The sequence below is a fragment of the Mauremys reevesii genome, linkage group 22 (genome assembly GCF_016161935.1).
Source record: "Mauremys reevesii isolate NIE-2019 linkage group 22, ASM1616193v1, whole genome shotgun sequence".
Classification (NCBI taxonomy): Eukaryota; Metazoa; Chordata; order Testudines; family Geoemydidae; genus Mauremys; species Mauremys reevesii.
In genome coordinates, this window is record NC_052644.1 from 18,587,839 (window position 1) to 18,613,899 (window position 26,061).

General features: G+C 59.6%; 1 protein-coding gene across 5 annotated transcripts; it reads right to left on the reverse strand.

The window, feature by feature from the left end:
• Positions 1–6,002: 6,002 nt before the first annotated feature.
• CCDC106 (coiled-coil domain containing 106) lies at positions 6,003–15,870 on the reverse strand. Of its 5 annotated transcripts, none has more exons than XM_039509884.1 (7): positions 15,826–15,870; positions 12,536–12,600; positions 11,221–11,318; positions 10,711–10,818; positions 10,228–10,404; positions 9,247–9,471; positions 6,003–8,083 (listed from the first exon to the last, which is right to left on the reverse strand). In XM_039509884.1, exons 3-7 carry the CDS (start codon positions 11,249–11,251, stop codon positions 7,767–7,769), a joined length of 858 nt encoding a protein of 285 aa, XP_039365818.1. In that variant the 5' UTR covers positions 11,252–11,318; positions 12,536–12,600; positions 15,826–15,870; the 3' UTR covers positions 6,003–7,766. The 5 variants fall into 5 exon arrangements, with proteins under 5 accessions (XP_039365818.1, XP_039365821.1, XP_039365820.1 ...); XM_039509887.1 differs by lacking the exon at positions 15,826–15,870 and adding an exon at positions 14,101–14,156 and having other exon boundaries at positions 9,247–9,450; XM_039509886.1 differs by lacking the exon at positions 15,826–15,870 and adding an exon at positions 14,101–14,156 and having other exon boundaries at positions 9,247–9,453.
• Positions 15,871–26,061: the final 10,191 nt, after the last annotated feature.

The following is a 26,061-nucleotide window of genomic DNA, read 5'->3' on the forward strand; positions in this document are numbered from 1 at the left end:
CCATCCCCACCTTGCACTTTTCAGCTTTTATGGTCAGTCCTGCAACCTGGAGGCGACCCAGCCCCCTCTTCACCTGGGACACATGTTCCTCCCAGGTCTGGCTAAAGACCCAGATATCATATACGATAGAGCAGTGGCCCCCAACCTTTTTCGTCTGGCAGGCGCCGGACGACGAGCCATTGAGGACCGTGGCCGGCGGACAAGCATCCGCTGAAATGCTGCCGAGAAGCAGCAACATCAAGAGGCGTCGCCGCTGAAATTACGCCGAAAATCAGCGGCATTTCGGCGGCGACGCCTCTTGACATTGCCACTTTCGGCGACATTTCGGCGGATGCTTGTCCTCGGGCCAGTACGCGGGCGCAGATAGATGCCCCGGTGGGCACCATGGGACCCACGGGCACCGCGTTGAGGACCCCTGCGATAGAACAAAGTCCTCTATCCCCCATAGCAACTGATCCACCAGGCGCTGGAAGGTGGCAGGTGCCCCCTTGAGGCTGAAAAGCAGGACCAGGAACTCGAAGACAGTTGTTGGGGTGGTGAAGGCAGATTTTGCCCTGGCCTCTGGGTCCAAAGGCACCTGCCAGTAGCCTTTGGTAAGATCCATGGTAGTGAGGTACTGGGCGCTCTCCAGCTTGTCTAGGATCTCATCGGTCCTAGGCATGGGGTAGGCGTCGGAAACGGTGATGCCAGTGAGCTTCCGATAGTCCACACAGAACCGGATCGATCCGTCCTTCTTGGGGATCAGCACCACGGGCTGGAGGGTGGCTGGATCACCCCTAAAGCCAGCATGTCTCTGACCTCTCTCTCCAGGTCCTGGGCTGTTTTCCCAGTGACCCTGAATGGGGAACACCTGATGGGAGGGTTGGTTCCCATCTCCACCCAGTGGACAGCCCAGGCCGGTTGGAGAACAGCTGCCGGTGTGAATGCAGCACCTCTCTGATCTCTGCCTGCTGGGCAGGGGTTAGCTGGTCAGAGAGGGGAACTGATTCCAGCGAGGGGTCAGCCCCAGCCTCAGGGAGGAGTCCCACCAGGGGATCCTCTCCCTTCTTCTCCCACTGCCCACACCCAGCCAGCACCAACGTCTCCCTGTCCCAGTGCGGTTTCATCATGTTGACATGATGCACCCGGTGGCTGTGTGCCCGGCTGGACAGTTCCACCACATAGTTCACCTCGTTTACCTGTCTGATGACCTTGAAGGGGCCGTCCCAGGCAGCTTGCGGCTTGTTCTTCCTCACGGGGATGAGGAGCATCACCTGGTCCCCGGTAGCGTAGGAGCGGGCACGTGCTGAGCGGTCGTACCAGACCTTCTGCTTCCTCTGGGCCCTGGCTCGGTTTCCCCTGGCCAAGCCCATGAGCTCCACGGGCTTTTCCCGGAAGGTCAGGACATGCTCCACCACTGATTCCCCGTTGGGAGAGGCCTTTCCCTCCCACTCGGCCCTCATCAAGTCCAGGGGTCCCATCACCTTCCTCCCATACAGCAGCTCAAAAGGGGAAAACCCTGTGGATTCCTGGGGCACTTCCCTGTATGCGAACAGCAGGTGGGGTAAATACTTGTCCCAGTCCTGTGGGTGCTGCTCCATAAAGGTTTTCAGCAGCATCTTTAGAGTCCCGTTGAATCTCTCCACCAGCCCGTTGGACTGAGGGTGGCAGGCTGAGGCCCCGGTGTGTCAAACCCCACATGTCTCCCACAAGCACTGGAGCAGGGATGGGTTGACATGACGTTAGACTCCTGGTCTGTAAGGACCTCCTTGGGGAACCCCACTCTGCTGAAGATGGTCAGCAGCGCGTCTGCCACAGTGTCTGCCTCGATAGAGGACAAGGCCACCGCCTCCGGGTAGCGTGTAGCGAAATCTACCACCACCAGGATGTGTTTCTTCCCCGCCCGGGTCACCCTGCTGAGGGGCCCCACTCTGTCCAGGGCCACCTTCTGGAAAGGCTCCTCTGTGATGGGCAAAGGTCTCAGCAGGGCTTTACACACATCCCGGGCCTTCCCCGCCCTCTGGCAGGAGTCCCAGGACCTGCCAGACTGCAGTAAAAGTCCTGCAGCAGCCTCTGCCCGGTGCGCCGGATGCCCTGATGCCCCGAACGGGGGATATCGTGGCCCAAGTACCACAGTTTGCGGCGGTACCTCTGGGGAACCACCAACTGCCTCCGGGCTTTCCAAGGATGCAGCCCATTCCCGGTACAGGAATCCCTTCTCCCACAGGAATCGCTCCCGGCGGTCCTCCCCCTGGGATCCTGCACTGCCATGGCCAGCCAGGGCCCTCCGTTTCTCCAAGGAGGGATCCTCCTGCAGCTCCATCTGGAATTCAGCCGCTGGGTTTGAGGATACAGCCCTGGCTGGTGGGGCCTGGTTCCCCACCTTGGGATGGAGGCTGCGGCCCAGCCCTGTCGAGCCCACCCTCGGTGCTTCAGTCCCCCGCCTTGGGAGATCCCGCATCCCTCACTGGCTCTGGCTCTGGCTCTGGCTCTGGCTCTGGCTCTGGCTCCGGCTCCGGCTCCGGATAAGGACCAGGGCGCTCTGAGTGCCATCTGGCCAGTTCTCCAAGCCATTATCCATTAGCACCTCGGTAGGCAGGTGATCGTGCACCCCGACCTCTTTGGGTCCCTCCTTAGCCCCCCATCTGCTGGCCACAAACTCATCTGCCAGTGCACCTGCACTGCACAAATCTTTGGGCTTCCGGTCACCACATCTTAAGGTCTGGAGTTCAGATGTCAAACAGCCGCTCCAACCCCGCCAGGTTATACACGTCCTCTGCGGTGGTGGCCCCTGTGCCCTTCCCCCACTTGCGGAGATATTCCCCCAGCAGGTTGGCAACCTCCTTGTAAGTGGCACCTGAGGTCTTGCGTACACCCCGGAAGCGTTTCCTATTCGCCTCGGGGGTCAGTTCAAACGTCAGCAGCAAAGCCTGTTTGAACAGGTCGTAGTGTAGCTAAATCTCTGTATTAAGCATCTTTACATAACTTTCATATGATTTTGTATTAGGCCTCTCTGTGTAACCCTGTATTAAGCTATTTTCATACAACTTTGTATCAAGTCCTTTGATATAGAAACTTTTGTATCGGGTCCCTCTATAGAAAAACTTATAGAAAACTTTGTGTTAAGCCTTGGTACAAAGTTACAGCCCCTAAGGGTAGTTAAAGTAGAAGAAAAATGTCTTTTTGCTAGGAGTAGAATAAGATCTCCCCCCCCCAACTCCCTTAATCAATTGCCCTGTTGAATGAACAGGGGGTGAGGCAGCACCTCCAGACAGTTGCCACCCTTGGAGAGGGGCTGGAAGCCAGAGCCAAGGACAATAAAACGTGTCGAGGGGGCTCATTGAAGAAGATCAGACATACAGACGGCCTGGGGGTTAGAAGCCAGCACCTTCTTTTGGAAAAAGCCTCTTTGCAGCATTGGGACAACACCCAGAAGGAAGCAGCACAAAGGACCAAGGGACACAGACCCAGATTTTGAATCTTGGTACAGATCTGCATGAGAGGGGAGCTGCTATAAATGGGAGGGGTCTTGCACAGGACCCCGGAACATGGGAGCATCGATCCGGATCGGCAGAAGCCCGGCTCCACCCCTCCGCCATCTAACTCACCTGGCCAGTGCAGTTAGGAGGAGCAACTAATTGGTAACAACAAAACGGAGTGTGCTTGTGTGTGTGTGTGTGTGTGTGTGTGTGAGATATCATATGCATATGATACAGTGTTAATTAATACGTGTTACTAATAAATGTGGCGTTTTGTCCGGCTTTTCCTTCCTACAAAGCTCCGTGAGGGGGAAACTGAGGCACAGAGGGAGCAGTGACACAGCCAGGGTCACCTAGCAGGTCAGTGGCAGAGCTGGGGTGTCCTGACTCCTATGTGAGCGTCTGATCTGCTGCCCTCTGCTGCCTCCGGCCCGGGTCTGTGCTTGGAGGATGCAGCTGTGTATTATCTGCTTTGGCATTGGTGTGGGGCAGATTTACCTGTGTATTTACCCCCTCGCCCACCCACCTCTGGCCAACCTCTCCAGTGGTGTCCTCTCCCGTCCAACCCACTCCCAGGTGTGTCCTTTGCACCCCCAACTCTATCCAGCCCCCCAGATGCAGGGGCGGCTCCAGGCCCCAGCACGCCAAGCACGTGCTTGGGGTGGCATGCCGCGGGGGGCGCTCTGCCGGTCGCCGGGAGGGCGGCAGGCAGCTCCGGTGGACCTCCCGCAGGCGTGCCTGCGGAGGGTCCGCTGGTCCCGCGGCTTCGGTGGAGCATCCTCTGCGGGAGGTCCACCGGAGCCGCGGGACTGGCGACCGGCAGAGCGCCCCCCGCGGCGTCCCGCCGTGCTTGGGGTGGCGAAATCGCTAGAGCCGCCCCTGCCCAGATGAGCCCAAGATGGTCTGGGCCTAGCCGTGCCCTGCGTGTTCACAGCCTCAGTTAATCTTCGCTCCAGCCCCTTTCAGTTCGGGTGACCAGATGTCCTGATTTTAGGGTCTTTTTCATATATAGGTTCCTATTACCCCCCAACCCGTCCCGATTTTTCACACTTGCTGTCTGGTCACCCTACTTTCAGTGGGCCTCTCTCCCCTCTGCTCCCCTGGCCCCACAAGGGGAGGAGGGGCCGATAACGCCCCTTAAGGAGAGAGGATCAAACCAATGTGCCCATCTAGCCCGGTATTGAGCCGGCTTTGCACGAGATCACACCCATGGGCCCTCTCTGTGCCAGGCGTGGGGTCCCTGTAAAAACCCCCCCGACCCCAGAGGGGCCACATCTCAGTGCCATGTCCCCATCTTAACAGCTCCTGCCCCAGAGGGGCCATGTCTAGCACCGGGTGAGGGATCCGTGTATAAACAGCCCCCATGCCCCACCCCAGAGGGGCCACATCTCAGCCCCATGCGACGGGTTCCTGTATAGAGCCCCCCACCCCAGAAGTGGTCGCATTTCCGCACCGGGCGAGGGGTTCCTGTATGACCAGCCCCCGCCCTACCCCAGAGGCAGCTGTTTTTAGGCCCAAGGGAAACGAAAGATTTTGATAATTAAATGAGACACAGGCCTTGATTTATTCCAAATTTTCTTCTTTTTTTTAATTTAAATTCTATTAATAAATTGATTTTTTTTGTAGATTTTTTTTCTTTTCTCTTTTTTTTTTTAAACATAGAGAGACAGGGCATGAAAGAACAGGCACAGTGGAGAAGAGAGTTTGTTACACTGAATAAAAAGGGACGTCCCGGCCACGCCACCGCGTACAGCCCCTTGCACTCACGCACACATACAGGCCTGGCGGCTCAGGGCCGCAGTGGGGGGAGGGAAAATCACCCCCCAAAACAGGGAGTGAAGTGAATCAATGACAATCCCCGTGAGGGGGGAGGGATGGGGGACCCGATCTGGCACTTTCATTGGTGCCAGGTGGGGGCAGACAGAGTAGGAACCCCAGATTGCCCTTGGCATGGGGGCTGCTCCCGCCCTGCTGAGGGGAGGGTGGTGTCCGCAGGCAATGGAGCAGGGCGGGGAGGGAACATGGGGGTCAGGTTTGGTCTCTAAGCAATATGGGATGTGTCGGGGGTGGGGGATCTGTACGTGGAACGGATCAAAGGGGGGAGCTCAGGGCAACGCCGGCAGGTTGGGTCCAGAATCGGGACCCCAAGTTGGAGACGTAGCCAGGGCAGCTATTGGCCAATCAGCACAGCCCCCTGCAGCCTGTTTGGCCAATCAGCTCAGCGCGGCTGCGCCCCGCCCCGCCCCCCCCCCCTAATTTTAGCAACCCTGTAGAACCTAGGGGTGAAATTGACAATCTGGGTCATGATCAGAACTGGCGCCCCCTAGAGGGGACAGGCCCCAGGCCCCATTCCCTCCTCCCCCCCCCAGCCAGCCAGTCCCTGCCCTGGGGCCGGATGGGAGCTGGCGCCCCTAGAGGACAGGCCCCAGGCCCCATTCCCTCCTCCCCAGCCAGCCAGTCCCTGCCCTGGGGCCGGATGGGAGCTGGCGCCCCCTAGAGGGGAGAGACCCATTTCCCATTCCCCGCCCCACCAAGCCAGCCAGTCCATGGGGTTCAGATCAGAGCAGGCTCCCCATAGGAGGGAAAGGCCCCATGTCCCATCCCCCACCCGCTGAGTCACAGAGCTCTGCTCAGGCCTAATTTTTAGGCCTGAAATGGACGCAAGTCCAAGAGGGTCAAATTGTTTCCCAGCCTGACCCCCGCACTTCCTCCAGTGCCAGCTCCCGCCCGCGGGGCCAGCCCCCCTCCCCCTCCTGTGGCCCATTCCCACAACCCAGCCAGACCGACCTCACGGGCAGGAGAGCCGGGCGTTTTCCTACCTGACCCGACTCCTGGAGCCTGGTCCAGCCAGCCCCACCCCACCCATGTCACCAGAACCCCTTGAGCCACAAGAAAGCCCCCAGCTCGTGGCCCCCCCAGCTAGCCCAGCCCTCCTACCCCAGGGCAGGGGCGTGGGAATGGGCCTCTCAGAGCCACGCCCCGATGCCAACCTCCCCAATGGCCCAGCAGCTCAGCTGCTCCCATGGGCAGGCCTGGGACAGGAGTGGGAGGCACAGCCCCCTCCCAGAACCGACACCCACGCCTTGCTCCGCCCCATGACACTCAGCCCCACTCCGCCAGTGGGGAGGAAAAATGGAATGACCCCAAGGCCCCAGAGAGAGCAAACAGAACCCAGGAGAACCCGCCCGCTCTAACCACTAGACTCCGCTCCTGTCCCGGAGCCGGGGAGAGAACCCAGGCGTCCTGGCTCCCCGGCTGTGCTGAGACCAGCAGGTGGTGTGCACAGAAAGAGGGAGGAACGAAGCCATTCATCACGCGTTGGGGTGGAGAGATTCGGTGACCACAGGGCACTGGCAGAGGAATGGGAGAGGAGAAGGAAGGAGCTGGAGCTGGAGTGGCAGGAGTGTGGGGGGTGGATGGTAGCGGGGGGCCTGTTGGAGCAGGGCAGGGTCCCACCATTGGTGGCGGCAGTGCCAGGGGCGATGGTGGCAGGAGTGGGATCACGTGCGGTGGGGGTGGGATATGACATTACTCCCAGAAGTGAGAGGTGACGGGCAGCAGTGCGGGATAGGGCCCTAGTGCCATCATTGCTTGAAGCAAGAGGTGATCTGGGGGGGCAATATTTGTGGTAGCAGTGGGAGGAAGTGTCCTAGGGGGCAGTAGTGTGTTTGGGGGGGGTATCCCATTGCTGCCTGAGGTGATGGGCAGCAGGGACTGGGTACGTATTTGTGTCAGCCATGGGATAGGGTGGTTCAAGAGGCCCCAGAGGGGCGGCGTTGGTGTCAGTAGTGGGATAGGATGGTTCGAGGGGGTCTCAGGGGGCAGTGTTTGGTGTTAGCAGTGTGATAGGCAGGTTCGTGGGGTGACAGATGCTGGGGGGTGGGGGCAGCATTGGTGAGATAGGCCAGTTCAGGGGAGTCTTGAGGGACAGTGTGGGAATAGGCCAATTCACGGGATCACAGATCCCAGGGGATGGGGGCGGCCACAGTGGTAGTAGTGGGATAGGGTGGCTTGAGGGCGTCCCAGGGGGCAGCGCTGGTGTCAGAAGTGGGATAGGGCGGTTTGAGGGAGTCCCAGGGCAGTGTTGGTACCAGCAGTGGGATAGGGTGGCTTGAGGGCGTCCCAGGGGGCAGCGCTGGTGTCAGCAGTGGGATACGGCGGTTTGAGGGAGTCCCAGGGCAGTGTTGGTACCAGCAGTGGGATAGGGTGGCTTGAGGGAGTCCCAGGGGGCAGCGCTGGTGTCAGTAGTGGGATAGGGCGGTTTGCAGAGTGACGGCTCCCGGAGTGGGGGGGCAGTAGGGGGCCCCATCACCGCTTGAAGCGGTAGGTGATGGGCAGCAGCAGCTTGCTCTTCTTGAGGGCCTGCACCTTCTTGAGGGTCTCGTCGTCCAGCGCCAGGAAGCAGCGGCGCGAGTACTCCAGCAGCCGCTCCTTGGACGGGTCGAACTCGCCCACCTCGGCCAGCTTCTCGGGCGCCACAATGAGCAGCTCGGCGATGGGCGTGGTCAGCGCCACCGTGTTGCGATCCACCCGGTGGTGCTCGAAGGCCCGGCTCATGCTCTTCAGCTTCTGGAAGGTGTTGAGGATCTTCTTGTAGCGGCACAGCACCCCGTCAGCGTCCTTGACTGCCGGGCGGGCCATGGCAAGGGCGAGAAGGATGGGAGGGACGGGAAGATGGTGGGGAGGGAGGGAGGGGGACAGCAGGCAGAGGAAAGGAGTGGGGCAGAAAGGCCCAGGGGAAAAGAGCCTGTTCATTCCTTTCCTTCAACACAGACTCCCCCCATCGGCCCCCTCAGGAGGACCTGCCCCCACCCCAAAGCCCCCTGCGCCCCCAAAGCCCCTCATAGTGAGTCCTCCCCCCACATGACCCTCCACCCCACCCATGCCAGACCCCTCAATCCCACAGTCCCCCTCCTCTTCCCCACCCCACCCCACACCCCACAGCTCCCTCCTCCCCACACCCCACCCCACACTCCCCCACCTCCTCTCTGCTCCTCACACCAGGGCACACGCCCTCCACAGCTCGTCCTCCCACCCCGCACCTCCCCACCTCCTCCTTGCTCCTCACACCAGGGCACACGCCCACCCCACAGCTCTCCTCCCACACCCCACCCCACACTCCCTACCTCCTCTGCTCCTCACACCAGGGCACATGCCCACCCCACAGCTCTGTCCTCCCGCACCTCCCCACCTCCTCCCTGCTCCTCACCCCATGGCACACGCCCACCCACAGCTCCTCCTCCCCACCCCCCACTCCCCCACCTCCTCCCTGCTCCTCACACCATGGCACACACTCACCCCACCGCTCTCCTCCCCACACCCCACCCCACACACCCCCACCTCCTCCCTGCTCCTCACACCATGGCACACGCCCACCCCACAGCTCCCTCCTCCCCACACCCCACCCCACACTCCCCCACCTCCTCTCTGCTCCTCACACCAGGGCACACGCCCACTCCACAGCTCCGTCCTCCCCACCCCGCACCTCCCCACCTCCTCCCTGCTCCTCACACCAGGGCACACGCCCACCCCACAGTTCTCTCCTCCCCACACCCCACCCCACACTCCCCGACCTCCTCCCTGCTCCTCACACATGGCACACGCCCACCCCACAGCTCTCCTCCCCCCACCCCACCCCACACTCCCCCACCTCCTCCCTGCTCCTCACACCAGGGCACACGCCCACCCCACAGCTCCCTCCTCCCCACATCCCACCCCACAGCCCTCCTCCTCCCGGGCCACCTGGGGCGGGAGACCAGCCCTGCTGCCCAAGCGGGCCCCCACTCACCTCGCTGGCGCTCGCGGGCCTTGGGCTTGCCGAAGCGCCGCCGGCTCACCCCCCCCTTCTGCTTCTGCTTCTTGCGCTCAGTGGAGCCGCCCTGCTCCGAGGCGGCGCTGAGCGAGGACACCAGGCTTTCGTTGTCCGTGGCCTCGCCGGGCCGGCTCTCGGCCGCCTCCGCCCGCCGCGGGGGCTGCTTGCTGCGGCAGTGATCTTCTGGGGGGTGGGCAGAGACTAGGTCCCAGTATGCACCTCACCGGAGCCCCCTGCCCTGCTGTGTCAGTGACCCTCCCCCCAAGCTCTTCTGGCTGCTGGCTGGGAGACACAGCGCCCCCTAGGGGCTGCCCATGGGAGGGATAAAAGCCCTACCACACCTGCTGCCCAGGGAGCTGCCCTTCTAGAGCAGGGAGGTGGGACCTGGGATCGGGTCAAATGGGGACATGGAGCCTGTTCCCCCAGTTAGTGCCCCAACATGCCCACCTCTGACTCCTAAAGTCACGACAGGGGGCAGGGACCCAGGCGTCCTGGATCCCAGCCCCCCGTGTTCTAACCACTGGGCCCCACTCCCCTTCCAGCGTCGGGGAAGGAACCCAGGCGTCCTGGCTCCCAGCCCCCCTGTGTTCTAACCACTGGGCCCCACTCCTCTTCCAGCATCAGGGAAGGAACCCAGGCGTCCTGGCTCCCAGCCCCCCTGTGTTCTAACCACTGGGCCCCACTCCCCTTCCAGCGTCGGGGAAGGAACCCAGGCATCCTGGCTCCCAGCCCCCCTGTGTTCTAACCACTGGGCCCCAGTCCTCTTCCGTCATCAGGGAAGTAACCCAGGCATCCTGGCTCCCAGCCTCCTGTGTTCTAACCACTGGGCCCCACTCCCCTTCCAGCGTCAGGGAAGGAACCCAGGTGTCCTGGCTCCCAGCCCCCTGTGTTCTAACCACTGGGCCCCACTCCCCTCCCACGGCCAGGGAAGGGACCCAGGCGTCCTGCCCGGCTCACCGGCGTCCACCTTGGCGGAGGAGATGAACTTGTCGAGCTGGCAGCGCAGAAAGTCCCGCTCCTCCTCCAGGTCCTCGATGCGCTTCTGCAGCCAGGAGTTGCGCTCCAGGGCCATGTGCAGCTGGGTCTTCATGCTGCTCATCAGCGCCAGGGCGGGCGGGGGCGGCTCCGGCAGCTCTGCGGGGGAGGGGGGGCATGGGCAGGGGGCAGCAACACCTGACCCCTCTACCCCGGCCCTGACCCCCCCAACCTCTGCCCCCTCCCCTGGGACAGGGCCCTGCCCCCCCCAGCATCTTCCTCCCAATCGGGCCCTGCCCCCCTCGTTGCCCCCCAGCTGCTTCTCCTCAACTGAACCCCACCCCGAACCTAACACCTCCCATCTCCCCGCCCCCCGGGGGTGAGGGTACAGGGGAGTCTCTGGGGATGGGGGCTATGAGGTAGAGGTGCGAAGGGGGGGTCCATGGTGCGGGCGGGGGGGGCTACCTTCGAAGTTGCTCTGGGGAGGGCTGAGGCTGTAGAAGATCTGGGGCTCTAGGTGGGGCGTCTCCTCGAAGGGGATGGAGATCTCATAGGCCTCATCGTCCTTCTTCACTGCAGGGAAAGACGTGTCACGGGGGGACCCCAAAACCAGCCCCACCCCCTGCACAGGCTGGACCCCCCCCCTCAACAGGCCCAGCCCAGCCCCTACCCCAACGGGGCAGGGACCCCTCCCCACAACAACCCCCCCATACCCTGGGACTCCCCTCCCCCCAGAGAAAGGTCACCCCAAAACCTGACTGCAAGTCACTGCTCCCCACCCCCAGCTCCCCAATGGGCTCCCCTGCCCCTCCCCACAGACACCCCAGCTTTGACATGCCCCAGCCCCACAGCTCCTTTTCACCCCCAGAAGTCCCTCCCCTCAGCCCCCACAACACCCCCCTCTCGTCCCTATGGCTCCCCAGCTCTATGGGGACCTGGCTCCAGGTCGCCCCCTGCTGCCCACGCCCTGCGTACTCGTCCGCCTCCGGTTATTCCTCTCGGTCATTTTCCTTCCGTCCTGGCGCCCCGGCCTGGTGGGCCCCTGGCTGCCCTCTGGGCGCCGCACGGGGACGCTGGCGAGAGAGAGAGAAGGGAGGTTTTAACCCCGGGCAGCCACTACCCATTCCAGAGAGCTGCTACCCATAACCACCCGGGGCAGCCTCCACCCATAACCCCCTGGGGCACTCGCCACCCATAACCCCCCCGGGACAGCCCCCACCCATTACACCCAAGGGTAGCCCTCACCCATAGCCCCACAGGGCCACTGCCACCCATAACCCCCCCCCCCCCCCGGCAGCCCTTACCCATAACCCCCAGGGGCAGTCGCCACCCATAACCCCCCAGGGTAGTCCTCACCCATAGCCCCACAGGGCCGTCACCATCCATAACCCCTCGGCAACTGCTACCCATAACCCCGCCCAGGACAGGGCAGCCTCCACCCATAACCCCCTGGGGCAGCACCCACTCATAATCCCCCAGGGCAGCCGCTACCCATAACCACCTGGGCCACCCGCTACCCATAACCCCCTGGGGCAGCCATCACCCATAACCTCCCGGGACAGCCCCCACCCATAACCCCGGGCAACCACATCCCACCCCAAAGAGCCCCCACCCATAACCCCGGGCAGCTGCCACCCATAACCCCGGGAAGCCGCCACCCATAACCACCCGGACCACCCGCCACCCATAACCCCTGGGGCAGCCCCACCCTGTAACCACCCAGGCCACCCATAACCCCCGGGCAACCACTACCTGCGCCAAAGAGCCCCTACCTACAACCCTCCAGGGCAGCTGCTACCCATAACCCCAGAGAGCCCCCACCCGTAACCCCCTGGGGCAACTGCCACCCATAACCCCGCCCAGCAACCACTACCCATAACCCCGGGACAGCCCCCACCCACAACCCCAGGGCAGCCACTACCCATATCCCCAGAGAGCCCCCACCCATAACCTCCTGGGACACCCCCCATACTCCCAAAGGTCCCAGCATGCCGCCCATCCCCCATCACTGTATATCTGCCCCCCCACTCCGGTGTGCCATCTCCCGCCCCGCAGGGCCTCCTCCATCTGTACCCACCGTGCCCCAGAGCTGACGGTAGCTGCCTCAGGCTGGCTGTGCCCAGAACCAGAACCGGGTGCCAATCACCCACCAGACTTGGGGAGATCTGGCGGGGGAGGGGACTCAGCCTGGCTCCCCACAGCAGGCGCTGTGACGGGAGAGGCTGAGGTTGCCGGAGGGTGACCCCTCAGAGTCCCGGTGACCCTCCCTGCCGGTCAGCCAGGGACCTACCTGAGACGGACGGGCCGTGCGGCAGCCCAGCTCCGAACCCGTCCTGCGCCACCCACCGGCCAGCCCTGGGGGAAGGAGAGATGCACCCGGTCAGGTCACTTCTCCGAGAGCAGAACTCGAACCCACCACCCACTGAGCCACGCAGACACTGCTGCACGGGATCACAAGCCAAGGCCAGGAGCAAAGCCAGCCTGTGGGGGTTTGTGAAAGGAAGGGGGAGGCTGCGGGTCAGGACTCCTGGGTTCTCTCCCCGGCTCTGGGAGGGGAGTGGGGTCTAGTGGTTAGAGCGGGGGTGCGGGGGCTGGGAGCCAGGACTCCTGGGTTCTACTCTTCAGTTCAACACCTAGTCAGCAGTAAACTTCCCAGGAGGAGAGGCAATAGCTCCAGGCACCCTAGCCCCCTAAGCTGGAGGAGAATCCCCCTTCCACCACGGACTAAGTGTGCTATGACACATGGATGAGCATGCGTAAACTCAGCTAGCAGAGTCACACACGCAACAACACACATTGTCAAGGACCACTGGCCTTGACCCCCCCACATTGTCCAGAACCCCCCAATTACCCTATCCCCCCCACCCGTGGATCCCCAGAGATCAGCAAGAATTTTAGGACACGGGGGATGGGCATTTCCACCTTGAAGCAGCCCACATTACAGCCCCTCCCCCAACAAACACCCCCAAGTGTTTCTTCAGTCCCTCGCTCCCCCCCTCGCCCTGAATTCATGCCCCCCAGAGACACCCAGTCCTGTGCATCAGATCCAGGCCTCCCCAGTGCCCCCCAGTCCTGCACATCAGATCCAGCACCACCTACCACCACCCAGTCCTGTACATCAGTTCCAGGACCCCCCACAGTTCCCCAGTCCCATACATCAGATCCAGGCCCCCCCTCAAACCGCCCAGTCCTGTACATCAGTTCCAGGACCCCCCAGTGCCCCCCAGTCCCATACATCAGATCCAGGCCCCCCAAACCGCCCAGTCCTGTACATCAGATCCAGGATCACCCACAGTTCCCCAGTCCCGTACATCAGATCCAGCACCCCCCATGGCCCCCCAGTCCTGCACATCAGATCCAGGACCCCCCATTGCCCCCCAGTCCCGTACATCAGATCCAGGGTCCCCCAGTCCTGGACATCAGATCCAGGGCCCCCATAGCCCCCCAAACTTTCAGATCGACTCTAACCCCCGCCCCCCCTCGCCTAGACTCCTGGTCCTAGCCCGCCGCCCGATTCCTTCGAGTGCCCCAAAATGGGGGGAAATCGCCATAAAAATGGCTTCTGTGCCCCTCCCCCCGCCGCTGGGTGTTTTGCTGTGAAGCTGCAATTACTCGGCTGCTCCCAGCCTGGATTGCCGGGCGGGGGGGTGCAAAGGAGATGGGGTCGGCGGGGATACAAAGTATCCCCCGATCCCCCCACTCCCCTAAAATGGATACAAAATAGACCCACAGCAGAGACTTTCCCCCCTGCCCCCAAGGCTGGAGGTCCGGGGTGGGGGCTGCAAAGGGAGGGGGTGCACGGGGGTTCCTGGGGGGTCTGGGATCTGCAGAGAACAACCCCCCATCCCCACTCACCCAGATCTGCACGCGAACCCCCAGCAACCGGGCTGCAAAGCCAGCCCCCCCCCTCCCCTGGCAGAGCCAGGGAGCGTCTGCAAAGCGCCGCCGGGGGGGGGGGAATCGCCCACGCACGCAGGGCAGAGACACGCGTGGGGGGGCGCTGTGCCATAGAGAGCGGCGGGGAGCGACACACACCCCACTAGGGCCCAGCCTCTCCCCCAGCCAGGGCTTCCCCCCCCCCAGCAACTTCCCCCGGGGGGCTGACCGGGCGGGGGGGGGAGGCTTGAAGAGAGAGATCCAGACATCCCCATAGACACCCCTCTATCCTCACCAGGCGCAGCCATCAGCCACCCCCAACCCAGGAGCGGCGCCAGGGGTTTTGGCGCCCTAGGCGGGGGTCCTTCCGCGCTCCCGGTCATTGGCGGCAATTCTGCGGCGGGGGGCGTCCTTCCGCGCTCCCGGTCTTCGGGGCTCTTCTGCGGCGGGTCCCGGAGCCAGTGAAGGACCCGCCGCAGAATTGCCGCCGAGGGAGGCAAAATGCCGCCCCCCCAAATCCTGCCGCCCTAGGCGACCACCTAGGTTGCCTAAATGGAAGCGCCGGCCCTGCCCTAACCCCCTCCATCTGCCAACCCCCAACTGCCCCCATCGTCCATCCACCCCCAACCACCTCCATCAGTCACCCCCAAACCCCCTCCATCGTCCATCCATCCATCCCAACCCCCTCCATCACCCATCCATCCACCTCAACTCCCTCCATCAGTCACCCCCAAACTCCCTCCATCGTCCATCCATCCCAACCCCCTCCATCATCCATCCCAACTCCCTCCATCAGCCATCCTCAAACCCCCTCCATCACCCATCCCCAAACCCCCTCCATCACCCATCCATCCACACCAACTCCCTCCACCAGTCACCCCCAAACCCCCTCCGTCATCCATCCATCCCAACCCCCTCCATCATCCATCCACCAACCTGGTCCATCATCCATCCCAACCCCCTCCATCTGCCATCTCCCAACCCCCTCCATCATCCATCCATCTCAACCCACTGCCAAACCCCCTCCATTAGCCACACCCACCCTGCCTCCATCATCCATCCATCCATCCACACCAACCCCCTCCATCATCCCACCCCAACCTCCTTCCATCATCCATCCCCCATCCCCCAACCCCCTCCACAGGGCTGCCTGGGGGGGCAAGTGGGGCAATTTGCTTCAGGCCTCAGGCCCCACAGCGGCCCCCACAAGAATATAACATTCTATGGTATTGCAACTATTTTTATGGAAGCCCCCAATTGCTTTGCCCCAGATCCCCTGAATCCTCTGGGAGGCCCTGCCCCTCCATCTGCCATCCCCCAAACCCCCTCCACCATCCATCCACTCCAACCCCCTCCATCATCCATCCATCCACCCAACCCCAAACCCCCTCCACCATCCATCCACTCCAACCCCCTCCACCATCCATCCACCCAACCCCAACCCCCTCCATCATCCATCCACTCCAACCCCCTCCATCATCCATCCATCCATCCATCCACCCACCCAACCCCAACCCCCACCATCATCCATCCAGCCACCCAACCCCAAACCCCCTCCATCATCCATCCACTCCAACCCCCTCCACCATCCATCCACCCACCCAACCCCAACCCCACCATCATCCATCCACCCACCCAACCCCAACCCCTCCATCATCCATCCCCAGCCCCTCCATCTGCCACCCAGCCCCCATCCCATCTAACCCAGCGATTCTCTATCCGCCCACACGGGGGCGGGGGGCTGTTCCTCGCTTCTCCCCCGCTTCCCATGTTACTTTCCTCCTCTGGAAAAGCGCGACGCTTTAGCGACGGCCCCTTCAGCGGCCCGCCCCTCCCCCGCCGCACAGTCAGGGAGCGAGGCGCAGTTCCCCAGTCGGATGAGAGGCGAAGGGAGACGGATCATGGGGGGCGGGGGGAGGGCTCATGGCTGCGGGGCAGGGGCTGCTGTCACGCTCAGTGAGTTAATGTCCCGCAGCTTCTCCCTTGGTGGGGGGGTCTCAGCTGCCTGCCCCCCTTAAAGGGAAAGGGGGGGAGGTGCCCCCCAGCCTGGGAGTTAGGGAGTATCTGCAAAGTGTGAGATTCTTTAGGGAGCAGCCCTGCCCGTGCCCCTCACTCCCGACCTGCAGCCCCTGCCAGCCCAGCCCCCACCCCCCAGCCCTGCCGGTGCCCCTCACTCCCGACCTGCAGCCCCTGCCAGCCCAACCCCCAGCCCCCAGCTCTGCCCGTGCCCCTCACTCCCGACCCGCAGCCCCTGCCAGCCCAGCCCCCACCCCCCAGCCCTGCTTGTGCCCCTCACTCCCGACCTGCAGCCCCTGCCAGCCCAACCCCCACCCCCCAGCCCTGCCCGTGCCCCTCACTCCCGACCCGCAGCCCCTGCCAGCCCAGGCCGGGGCTGCCCCGAAGCACAATCCCCCAACATCTCTCTGGAACACACCTGCGATGCAAGGGCAAGAACCCCCCCACCACATGCAGCCCCCCCCGCCTTGGGGGACCCCAGTGAGGGATGCTCCCTTCTGCAGGCCAGGTGAGCCACTGGCCTCCTTCCTGGGCTGAACTGGCCAAATAGCGCCACTCGTGATGGCTTTGTGGTGAGGGACCCCCTGAGCCAGCCAGTCCCTGCCCTGGGGCCGCATGGGAGCCGGCGCCCCCTAAAGGGGAAAGGCCCCGGGCCCCATTCCCTGCCCCCCTGAGCCAGCCAGTCCCACCCAGGGCCCAGCCCCTCGAGGAGAAAGGCCCCATTCCCTGCCCAGGGTGTGGGGAAATAGATGCCTTTGTAAAGAGTTTTTGTAGGGACTACTTTATACCAAGAGGCGGCAGAAGACAGCGGTAGTGGGGACAGGGGCAGGGATTCCAGACCTGCCACTACAGGCCAGGCCGAGGCAGATGCGCCGTCCCAACCCGTCATTAGCCACTAAATATAGAGCCGGGGAATCCGCCACCTGCCACTTATCCCGGCAGGTTAGATTGGTCACGTGACCCGCAAAGAACAGTGACCCCCAATGACCCCTCCAGCCCCCGCACCTGATACCCAGCCCCCGCCCTGCCACCCTCCAGCAGCTCATGCTGGGGCTTGTTATACGGGGACCCGGCGCTGGGACGCGGCCCCTCTGGGGTGGGGCATGGGAGCTGGGTACGGGGGGACCCCTTGTCCGGCACTGAGATGTGGCCCCTCTGGAGTGGGGCATGGGAGCTGGGTACGGGGGGACCCCTTGTCCGGCACTGAGATGCGGCCCCTCTGGGGTTGGGCGTGGGAGCTGGGTTCGGGGGGACCCCTTGTCCGGCACCGAGATGCGGCCCCTCTGGGGTTGGGTGTGGGGGCTGGGTACGGGGGGACCCCTTGTCCGGCACCGAGATGCGGCCCCTCTGGGGTTGGGTGTGGGGGCTGGGTACGGGGGGACCCCTTGTCCGGCACTGAGATGCGGGGACCCCTTGTCCGGCACCGAGATGCGGCCCCTCTGGGGTTGGGTATGGGGGCTGCGTATAAGGGGATTCAGAGTCATTTGTGAGTACATGTGCAATTTGGGCCTCAAACTCCCCCCAAATTCAATCAGTCTTTTAAGCAACTTCTCTAGTGCCAAGCCTCTGTTTTCAAATGCTGCCCCAAGGAGACCAATTAGTCCTCATTAGTCAGGGAGTGGATAAAGGGGGGGGTCCCTAGTTCCCCTGTCTGACTGACAAAGGTCCCCATCGCACCAGGAATAAATCAGCAGGGCTGAAGTGTGTGTGTGTGTGTGTGTGTGTGTGTCCTTCTGCTGGAGGGGCTGGGTCCTGCTGTGTGTGTGAGAGAGAGCCGTGCTGCCCCAATGGCTGCAATCAGAACTGCACTCCCCCATCTGTGTCCAGCCCCCTATAGTGCTTCTGGCTGGAGGAGATTCCCCAGCAGCTCAGGGGGCTCTCAGGGCAGGTAGATCTCACCCTGGTGTTGGTAGGAGCTAAGCTCTTACTGCCTGAAAGATTCAGGACTCTTGGGTTTTATCCCCAGCTCTGGGAGGGGAGGGGAGTGGGGTCTAGTGGTTAGGATGGAGAGCCAGGACTCCTGGGTTCTAGAGCAGGGGGGGCTGGGAGCCAGGACTCCTGGGTTCTTTCCCCAGCTCTGGGAGAGGAGTGGGGGCTAGTGGTTAGAGCAGAGGGGGTTGGGAGCCAGGACTCCTGGGTTCTTTCCCCAGCTCTGGGAGGGAAGCGGCATCTGATGGTTTAGAGCACGGGGGAGTGGGGCTGGGCATCAGCACTTCTGGCTTCTATTCCTGTTCCCTGTGGGGTGACCTTTGGCATGACCTTTCCACATGCCTCAGTTTCCCCATCTCTAGACCAGGGCTCAGGATCGTTTGTAAAGCACTGGGAGGTGTGCAGATGAGCTGCCCCAGGGCTCCGCAGAGGGACTGATTTATTAACTCTCCGGCGTCACTCCGTGTGCGGCGCCATCCGGCCGTATCTCGGCCCCGACGCGTGCGGGATCGGAGCCTTCCTCTCACCACACATCGCCAAGTGAACCTTCCCTTTCCCATGCCTTGGGGAGCCGCGGCAAATCCCACTGCTTGGGACAGCCAACCCTGGTGGAAAAATCCTTGGCAATTTCGGCAAAATCTACTGGTCATTTTTCGGGGGAGGGAACATGGGATTTTTGGTCCTATTTTTTAATCCCAAAAATGTTCTTCAGTGATGTATCTTTTTTTTTCCTTCCTTCTGTCGCTATCTTTAAATGGTCGGGGATATCGGTAGGCTCAGCATGCCTGATTTCTCAGCCCTTCCTCTGCCAGTGGCCGGCTGGGTCAGTCCCTCTGCTGCTGCCTGCCTCAGTTTCCCCATTTGCATACCCGAGCATAACAATACTAGTCTGACTACGTAAAGCGCTTGGAGGTCTGTGGATGAAACGCACCTTTAATTAATACAGGATGTTCTTACATCATGACTAGATTCCATCAGCTCCGGGCCCGACAGGGCCCTGCACTCAGTGGCTAGCGGGTGAGGGATGATTTTCAGCACCCAAGAGCCATCTTCGAGGTTGAAAGGGATAAAGTTCTTGCCAATGCACAATGTAAACTGAAGGGCCTGGAAAAGTTCAAAAGGCACAAAACCAGCCCAGGGGTTTAAACCCGGGCGGAAGGAAGCCAGTGGCCTCCTTTGGGAGAGTCCAAAGTGTTTGATGTTTTTCTGGTAAAACCTTGGGGTTTTTCTCTGCCTTTCTCCAGGATTTTTTTTTTTTAATTAAAGCCATTTGGCTTCATTCCTTGGCTTAGGGATGGTTCATTTGTCCTGCCCCAGCCTCCTCCCTTGCTCCGTTCGGTCCCACGATGGCGTGGTGCTGAAAGACACATTGCTGGTGTCGAAATGGAAAAGCCAGATGTTTGGCAAAGGACATTAAAACTCAAGAGTCGATTCAGATACAGTCTAAGTGGGAGGGAATCTTTGAAATGCACAGACATTGCCAAGAGAAGGAAAACACCTTGGGAAAGTTTTGCCAAAACTGGTTTAAATTTTGAGGGGAAAAATGGATTTTGCTCCCAATTTTTTTAGCAACAACTTTTTCTTCTTTTGGACATATCTAAATGTCTGCATCCTCATCAACCTTCTCTAGCTATCTATCTGTCCCCGCACACCCTATCTATCTATCTATCTATCTATCTATCTATCTATCTATCTATCTATCCCATCCACCCCTTCTTATCTATCTATCTATCCCCATCCATCCCCTCTATCTATCTACCCCCCACACACCATCATCTATCTATCTCTGCATCCTCATCAACCTTCTCTATCTATCTATCTGTCCCCGCACACCCTATCTATCTATCTATCTATCCCATCCACCCCTCCTTATCTATCTGTCTATCTATCCCCATCCATCCCCTCTATCTATCTATCCCCATCTACCCCCACTATCTATCTATCCCCATCCACCCCTTCTTATCTATCCATCTGTCTATCTATCCCCATCCATCCCCTCTATCTATCTATCCCATCCACCCCTCCTTATCTATCTATCTATCCCCATCCATCCCCTCTATCTATCTATCTATCTATCCCATCCACCCCTTCTTATCTATCTATCTATCCCCATCCACCCCATCTATCTATCTATCCCCAGCCACCCCCTCTATCTATCTATCTATATCCACCCCCTCTATCTATCTATCTATCCCCATCCACCCTATCTATCTATCCCCATCCACCCCATCTATCTATCTATCCCCATCCACCCTATCTCTCTATCCCCATCCACCCCATCTATCTATCTATCTATCTATCCCCATCCACCCCCTCTTATCTATCTATCTCCATCTACCCCCACTATCTATCTATCTCCATCCACCCCATCTATCTATCTATCCCCATTCTCTCTCTCTCTCTCTCTCTCTCTCTCTGGGATATTTCCTCATCACCTATCATGGAGACCCTGAGACCTTTCCACATAAAACCGTTTCAATCCTTTCAAAAACGGTTTGTGAAAAATATTGATTTTTTTTTTTTGCAAAACACTCCCCCTCACACCCTGTCATTTTTCAATGTCCAATTTTTTTCTTATTCTCCCTCGGTTTCCATTTAAATTTGCCTCCCTCCACCTCCGTCGCTCATTCTGATTGGCCGGATCAGTCACACGGTCGGTATTTTTTTTTAAATCAACATTCCCCACAAACACAATTCTTCCATTTTGGGGGGGAGAATTTTCCCCCAAAAGTAAATATAAACAATTGGATTCAAGGTCAAAGATTTGCAGAAACATTTTTAAACATGGAAAGTTATGCACATTCATCAGCCAGCACGAGGGAAATGGCTGGACAGCTCTGCTCAAAGGATGCGCTAGATTTCAACACCAACTTTATTTTCCAAAGTGTTTCTTGGGCGTTTGAGTTACATAAGTGGGAGCAACTAACACTGAGTCCATAGAGCTCTGACAGTTAACACCAGCTATGGGCTGACTCCCGAGGTTAAAACAGTGAAAACCCCTTGTCTTGTGCTTGTGTGTGTGACCCCGGGCGAGTCGCTGCAGCTCCTTGCCTCAGTTTCTCCATCTCTAAAACAGGGAAATGATCTTTCCTCTGTCTGTTTTGTGGATTGTGAGATCTATGGGGCACGGAATGTCTCTCACTGTGTGTCTGGGCAGCGCCTGGCCCGACGGGGCCCCGTTCTCGGCGACTCTGTGTCTGGGCAGCGCCCAGCCCGACGGGGCCCTGATCTCGGTGACTCTGTGTCTGGGCAACGCCCGGCCCGACAGGCCCCGATCTCGGCGACTCTGGGTCTGGGCAGCGCCCGGCCCAACGGGGCCCCGATCTCGGCGACTCTGTGTCTGGGCAGCACCCGGCCCGAAGGGGCCCTGATCTTGGCGACTCTGGGTCTCACCCCACCTACTCTCTAGTCCTCCACAGAGTCTCTCAGATGTTAGGAGACCAAAAGTGTAAAGTTAAAAAACAGTGAGAGTTAAACTGTTATCACGTTATCCAGCAAAGGGGGGTGTTGGGGGCGGGCTGGGGGGGGGTTGATGGTGGGAGTGGTTCCAACAAGGGAGGTTTAGGTTGGACATTAGGAAAAAGTTCCTACCTGTCAGGGTGGTTAAGCACTGAAATAAATTGCCCAGGGAGGTTGTGGAATCTCCATCTCTGGAGATATTTAAGAGCAGGTTAGAGAAATGTCTATCCCGGATGGTCTAGACAGTATTTGGTCCTGCCATGAGGGCAGGGGACTGGACTCGATGAGCTCTCGAGGTCCCTTCAGTCCTAGAGTCTATGAGTCTACGAATCCCATAATATCCCCGTTAATGGTTTAGCTCTGTGAGTACAGGCACCTACAGGTTTTGCTGGATGGAAAAATTGCCAGGAATGGAAGGGTTAACGTCCCACCTGAGCAACCCCCCCCTTCCCCTCCCCCTCAGTATGGAATAGCCCCCAACAGGTCCAGCTCTGGGAGGGGAGCGGGATCTAGTGGCTAGAGCGGGGGCCAGCTGGGAGCCAGGACTCCTGGGTTCTCTCCCCAGCTTGGGGGACGGGGCGGGGGTCGAGAGTCCCTCCCCAAATCCTCTTATGCCGGTGCACCGTGTTCCTCCCAGTCCGTGCCCCCTGCCTGGCCCGGCTCCTGCTGCTGCTGCCTATCTGGTCTCTTCCTCCCCCCTCCCCCCCCGCCCCAGCTCCTCCCACCGCCCCCCAGCTGGCAGCACAAAGGGAGCCACCAGGAAAAGCTTCCGATGAGAAACAGGCAGCTGGTGCCCCTCACTCCCGACCCGCAGCCCCCAACCCCACAGCTCCTCTCGGCTTGTGCCCCTCCTGACCCGCAGCCCCCCTCACTCCTGACCCCAGCGCCACCCCAAAGTCAGTCGGGCTATCTATCTATCCCCAGCCACCCCCTCTATCTATCTATCCCCACACACCCCCTCTATCTATCTTTCCCCATCCACCCCATCTATCTATCTATCCATCCATCCATCCCCATCCACCCCATCTATCTATCTATCCATCCATCCATCCCCATCCACCCCATCTATCTATCTATCCACTCCCAGCCACCCCCTCTATCTATCTATCTATCTATCTATCTATCTATCTATCTATCCCCATCCACCCCCTCTATCTATCTAGCCCCAGCCACCCCCTCTATCTATCTATCTATCTATCTATCTATCTATCTATCTATCTATCTATCTATCTATCTATCCCCACACATCCCCTCTATCTATCTATCTATCTATCTATCTATCTATCTATCTATCTATCTATCTATCTATCTATCTGTGTACAGGGTGTTTCACCAAGGCTGGGGCTCAGCTTGACTCCCCGCTCTGACACACACACACATCCGGTGGGACCGCAGGGGAGTCACTGACTATCTCCATCCAACCCTTTCCCATCTGTAAACAGGGGAGAAAGTCCAACCTCTGTCTATTTAGACCAGGGGTTCTCAAACTGGGGGTCAGGACCCCTCAGTGGGTTGCGAGGTTATTACACGGGGGGTCACAAGCTGTCGGCCTCCACCCCAAACCCTGCTTTGCCTCCAGCATTTATAATGGTGTTAAATATAAAAAAGTGTTTTTCATTTATAAGGGGGGGTCGCACTCAGAGGCTTGTTGTGTGAAAGGGGTCACCAGTGTGAAATTTTGACAACCACTGGTTTAGACTGTGAGATTGGGGGAGGGAATGTCTCTCAGTTTGTGTCTGGGGGGCCCCGATCTCGGCGACTCTGTGTCTGGGCAGCGCCCGGCCCGACGGGGCCCCGATCTCGGTGACTCTGTGTCTGGGCGGCGCCCGGCCCGACGGGGCCCCGATCTCAGCGACTCTGTGTCTGGGCAGCGCCCGGCCCGACGGGGCCCCGATCTCGGTGACTCTGTGTCTGGGCAGCGCCCGGCCCGACGGGGCCCCGATCTCGGCGACTCTGTGTCTGGGCAGCGCCCGGCCCGACGGGGCCCCGATCTCGGTGACTCTGGGTCTGGGCAGCGCCCGGCCCGACGGGGCCCCGATCTCGGCGACTCTGGGTCTGGGCAGCGCCCGGCCCGACGGGGCCCCGATCTCAGTGACTGTGCATCTTAGGACCCTTAGGACACCCTGGGCGCTGGGCAAACCACACAGAATGGTGAGATCTGAAGCCCCGTGGGGCAGGGAGCGTCTCTTTGTTCTGTCTGTCCAGCACCTGGCACAATGGGGGTCCTGGGCCACAGCTGGGGAGCCTTGCGCTGCGACACTACAGAGAACTGCTGTGAGAGGCTCATGGCCACCCTCCCTCAGGTCTTCACTCAGGTGTGAATGTTTAACGGTGAGAGTAATGAACCATTGGCCCCAGTTCCCTAGGGCTACGGTGGATTCTCCATCACTGGCCATTTTAAAACCAAGACAGGACGGTTTTTTCCAAGACTGGCTCAAGGAATTATTTCTGGGCAGTTCTGTGGCCTGTGTTACATAGCGTGTCAGGCTAGATGATCACAGTGGTTCCTCCTGGCCTTAGAATCTATGAATCCTTGAATCTATAGACAAGTCCAGTCCTAGGGAAAGCTAATGGCCGTCCCAAGCTAAAGAGAAGGAGCAATTAAACACCCCTTTGTGTAGTGATAACTGTGGATAATCAGAAGCCCCTGCCCAAGCCACTAGGTTGCATGGCAAAGCCAAGCAGAACTAGGGTGTATGGGCTGAAGGGATGTCCTGGGACAGGTTGCAGGAGCTGGACAATTGGTTGCTTGCAGCAGAGGGTGTCTTCTGTGTGAGAGACGCAGAGAGTCAGCTGACAGAGGGAGAGGGTAGCCCTTGGGGCAGGCACAGAGACATTGCTGCTTGGGTCACAGGACAGGCTGGAAGCAGGCGTGGATTGCTGAGTAAGGAAAGTGCCTGGTGCTGATTGGGTCTGTTGTGTTCAGGGAAACAGGCCTGTGGGGCTCTCCTTGGTAAATGAATAAATACTGTAGCAAAGCTAATAAATAGCATACAGTGCCTAGCACAATGGGGTGCCAGGCCATCACTGGGGTGTCTGGGCACTACCGTAACACACCTAATAGATAACGATTCTGAAATGAAAAAAAAAACTTGGTTTCAATCCAGGTCTCTCTCCACCCTCCAAGCCAATAAAAGGAGGGAAACAGAGGTGTGAGACATTTCAACTGACAATTTGTGTGAGTGTTTGTGTGTGAAAAATCCTGAGGTGGGGCACCCCAAACACCGAGCGAAGTCGCGTCGGTTTCGATGAACAGGCCCTGTCGGAAAAACCTCAGAAAACTCCAAAAAGAGGTCGAAAAGTTTTGATGTAAAAATGTTACTTAACAATCCAATTAAAAAGGAAAAAACCCTCCCTTTAAGCTCGAAAAAAATCACATTTTGTTGGCCCCCGAATGAATCCCCCCCCCCCGACTTTTCGGTCAGACAATTGGAAAAACAATGCGTTTGGGGTGTGTGACGGGTTGGACCCTGTGATAAATGGAGTGTGTGTGTGTGGGGGGGGGTAGCTCCTTTTGATAGACACCCAGCCAGCCAGTTAGCTATAAAATCCCTGTTCTCTGCTTGGCTTAAAAGTCTCACTGCGACGCTCCTGGGGGGAGGCGGACAGGGCAGAGCGATGCTGTAAGAAGCTTGGGCCAGGTATGAAAAATCGTCAGTATCATACCTAGAAACGTCGCATTTCAAACCCCAGAGACGTAAGGAGATCAGGGAACGTCTAGGAAGACGCAATCAGGTTATTTCTTTATGGCTCGTGGATTCCTCGGTGCTAACCCCAGGTGCTTTTGTTTTGCTTGTAACTTTTAAGCGGGACCTCAAGGGGCAGAGATGCCGAAATTCTCTGGGTGAAGCTAAAACGAGGAAGTGGAAACCAGGGCCAATGTCACGGTAGGGCTCTGCTCTGGCTAGGCAGGGCCAAATTCGATTTGTATTTAATTATATGTCAACGGATTGCGTCAACATTTCTTCTCCCCCCACCCGTTTTTATCTATTTACATTTTAACGGTGGTGGGAAGTTATGGGGGGCAGTCAGACCACGGGGAGGGTTCATGATTTAACGACGGCAGACGCTGAGCTTCAAAACGTGGACGCTTTATAGCGCCATTCGTCGCCAGCACACGGCGAAGTAGACGTAGCGACTTAGCAAACCCGACCAAGTCCTCCAGCGTCAGGGTGCTGCCCAGGCCTCGCTGGAAACGGCAATGAATCTCCAGGTCGGTAGCAATTCATGGGCCCAGGGTGTGGGGGGGAAATTGACGCGGAAATTGACGTCTACTGATATTTGCTGATAAATCCTCCCACCTCCAGCTACAGGCAGGGGTGAAAGTAACTTACAGGACTTACCGGTACTGCGCAGTCCGGAGGGGGCGTGGCCTCACCCGGAAGAGGCGTGGCCTCATCCAGAAGGGGCGGGGCCTCTCAAGATTTAAAGGTCCTGGGGAACCAGCTGTGGCTGGGAGACCCAGAGCCTTTAAATCAACCAGGGGCTCCCAGCTGCAGAGGTGGCTGGGAGCCCCCCGGAGCTCAGGGGCAAATT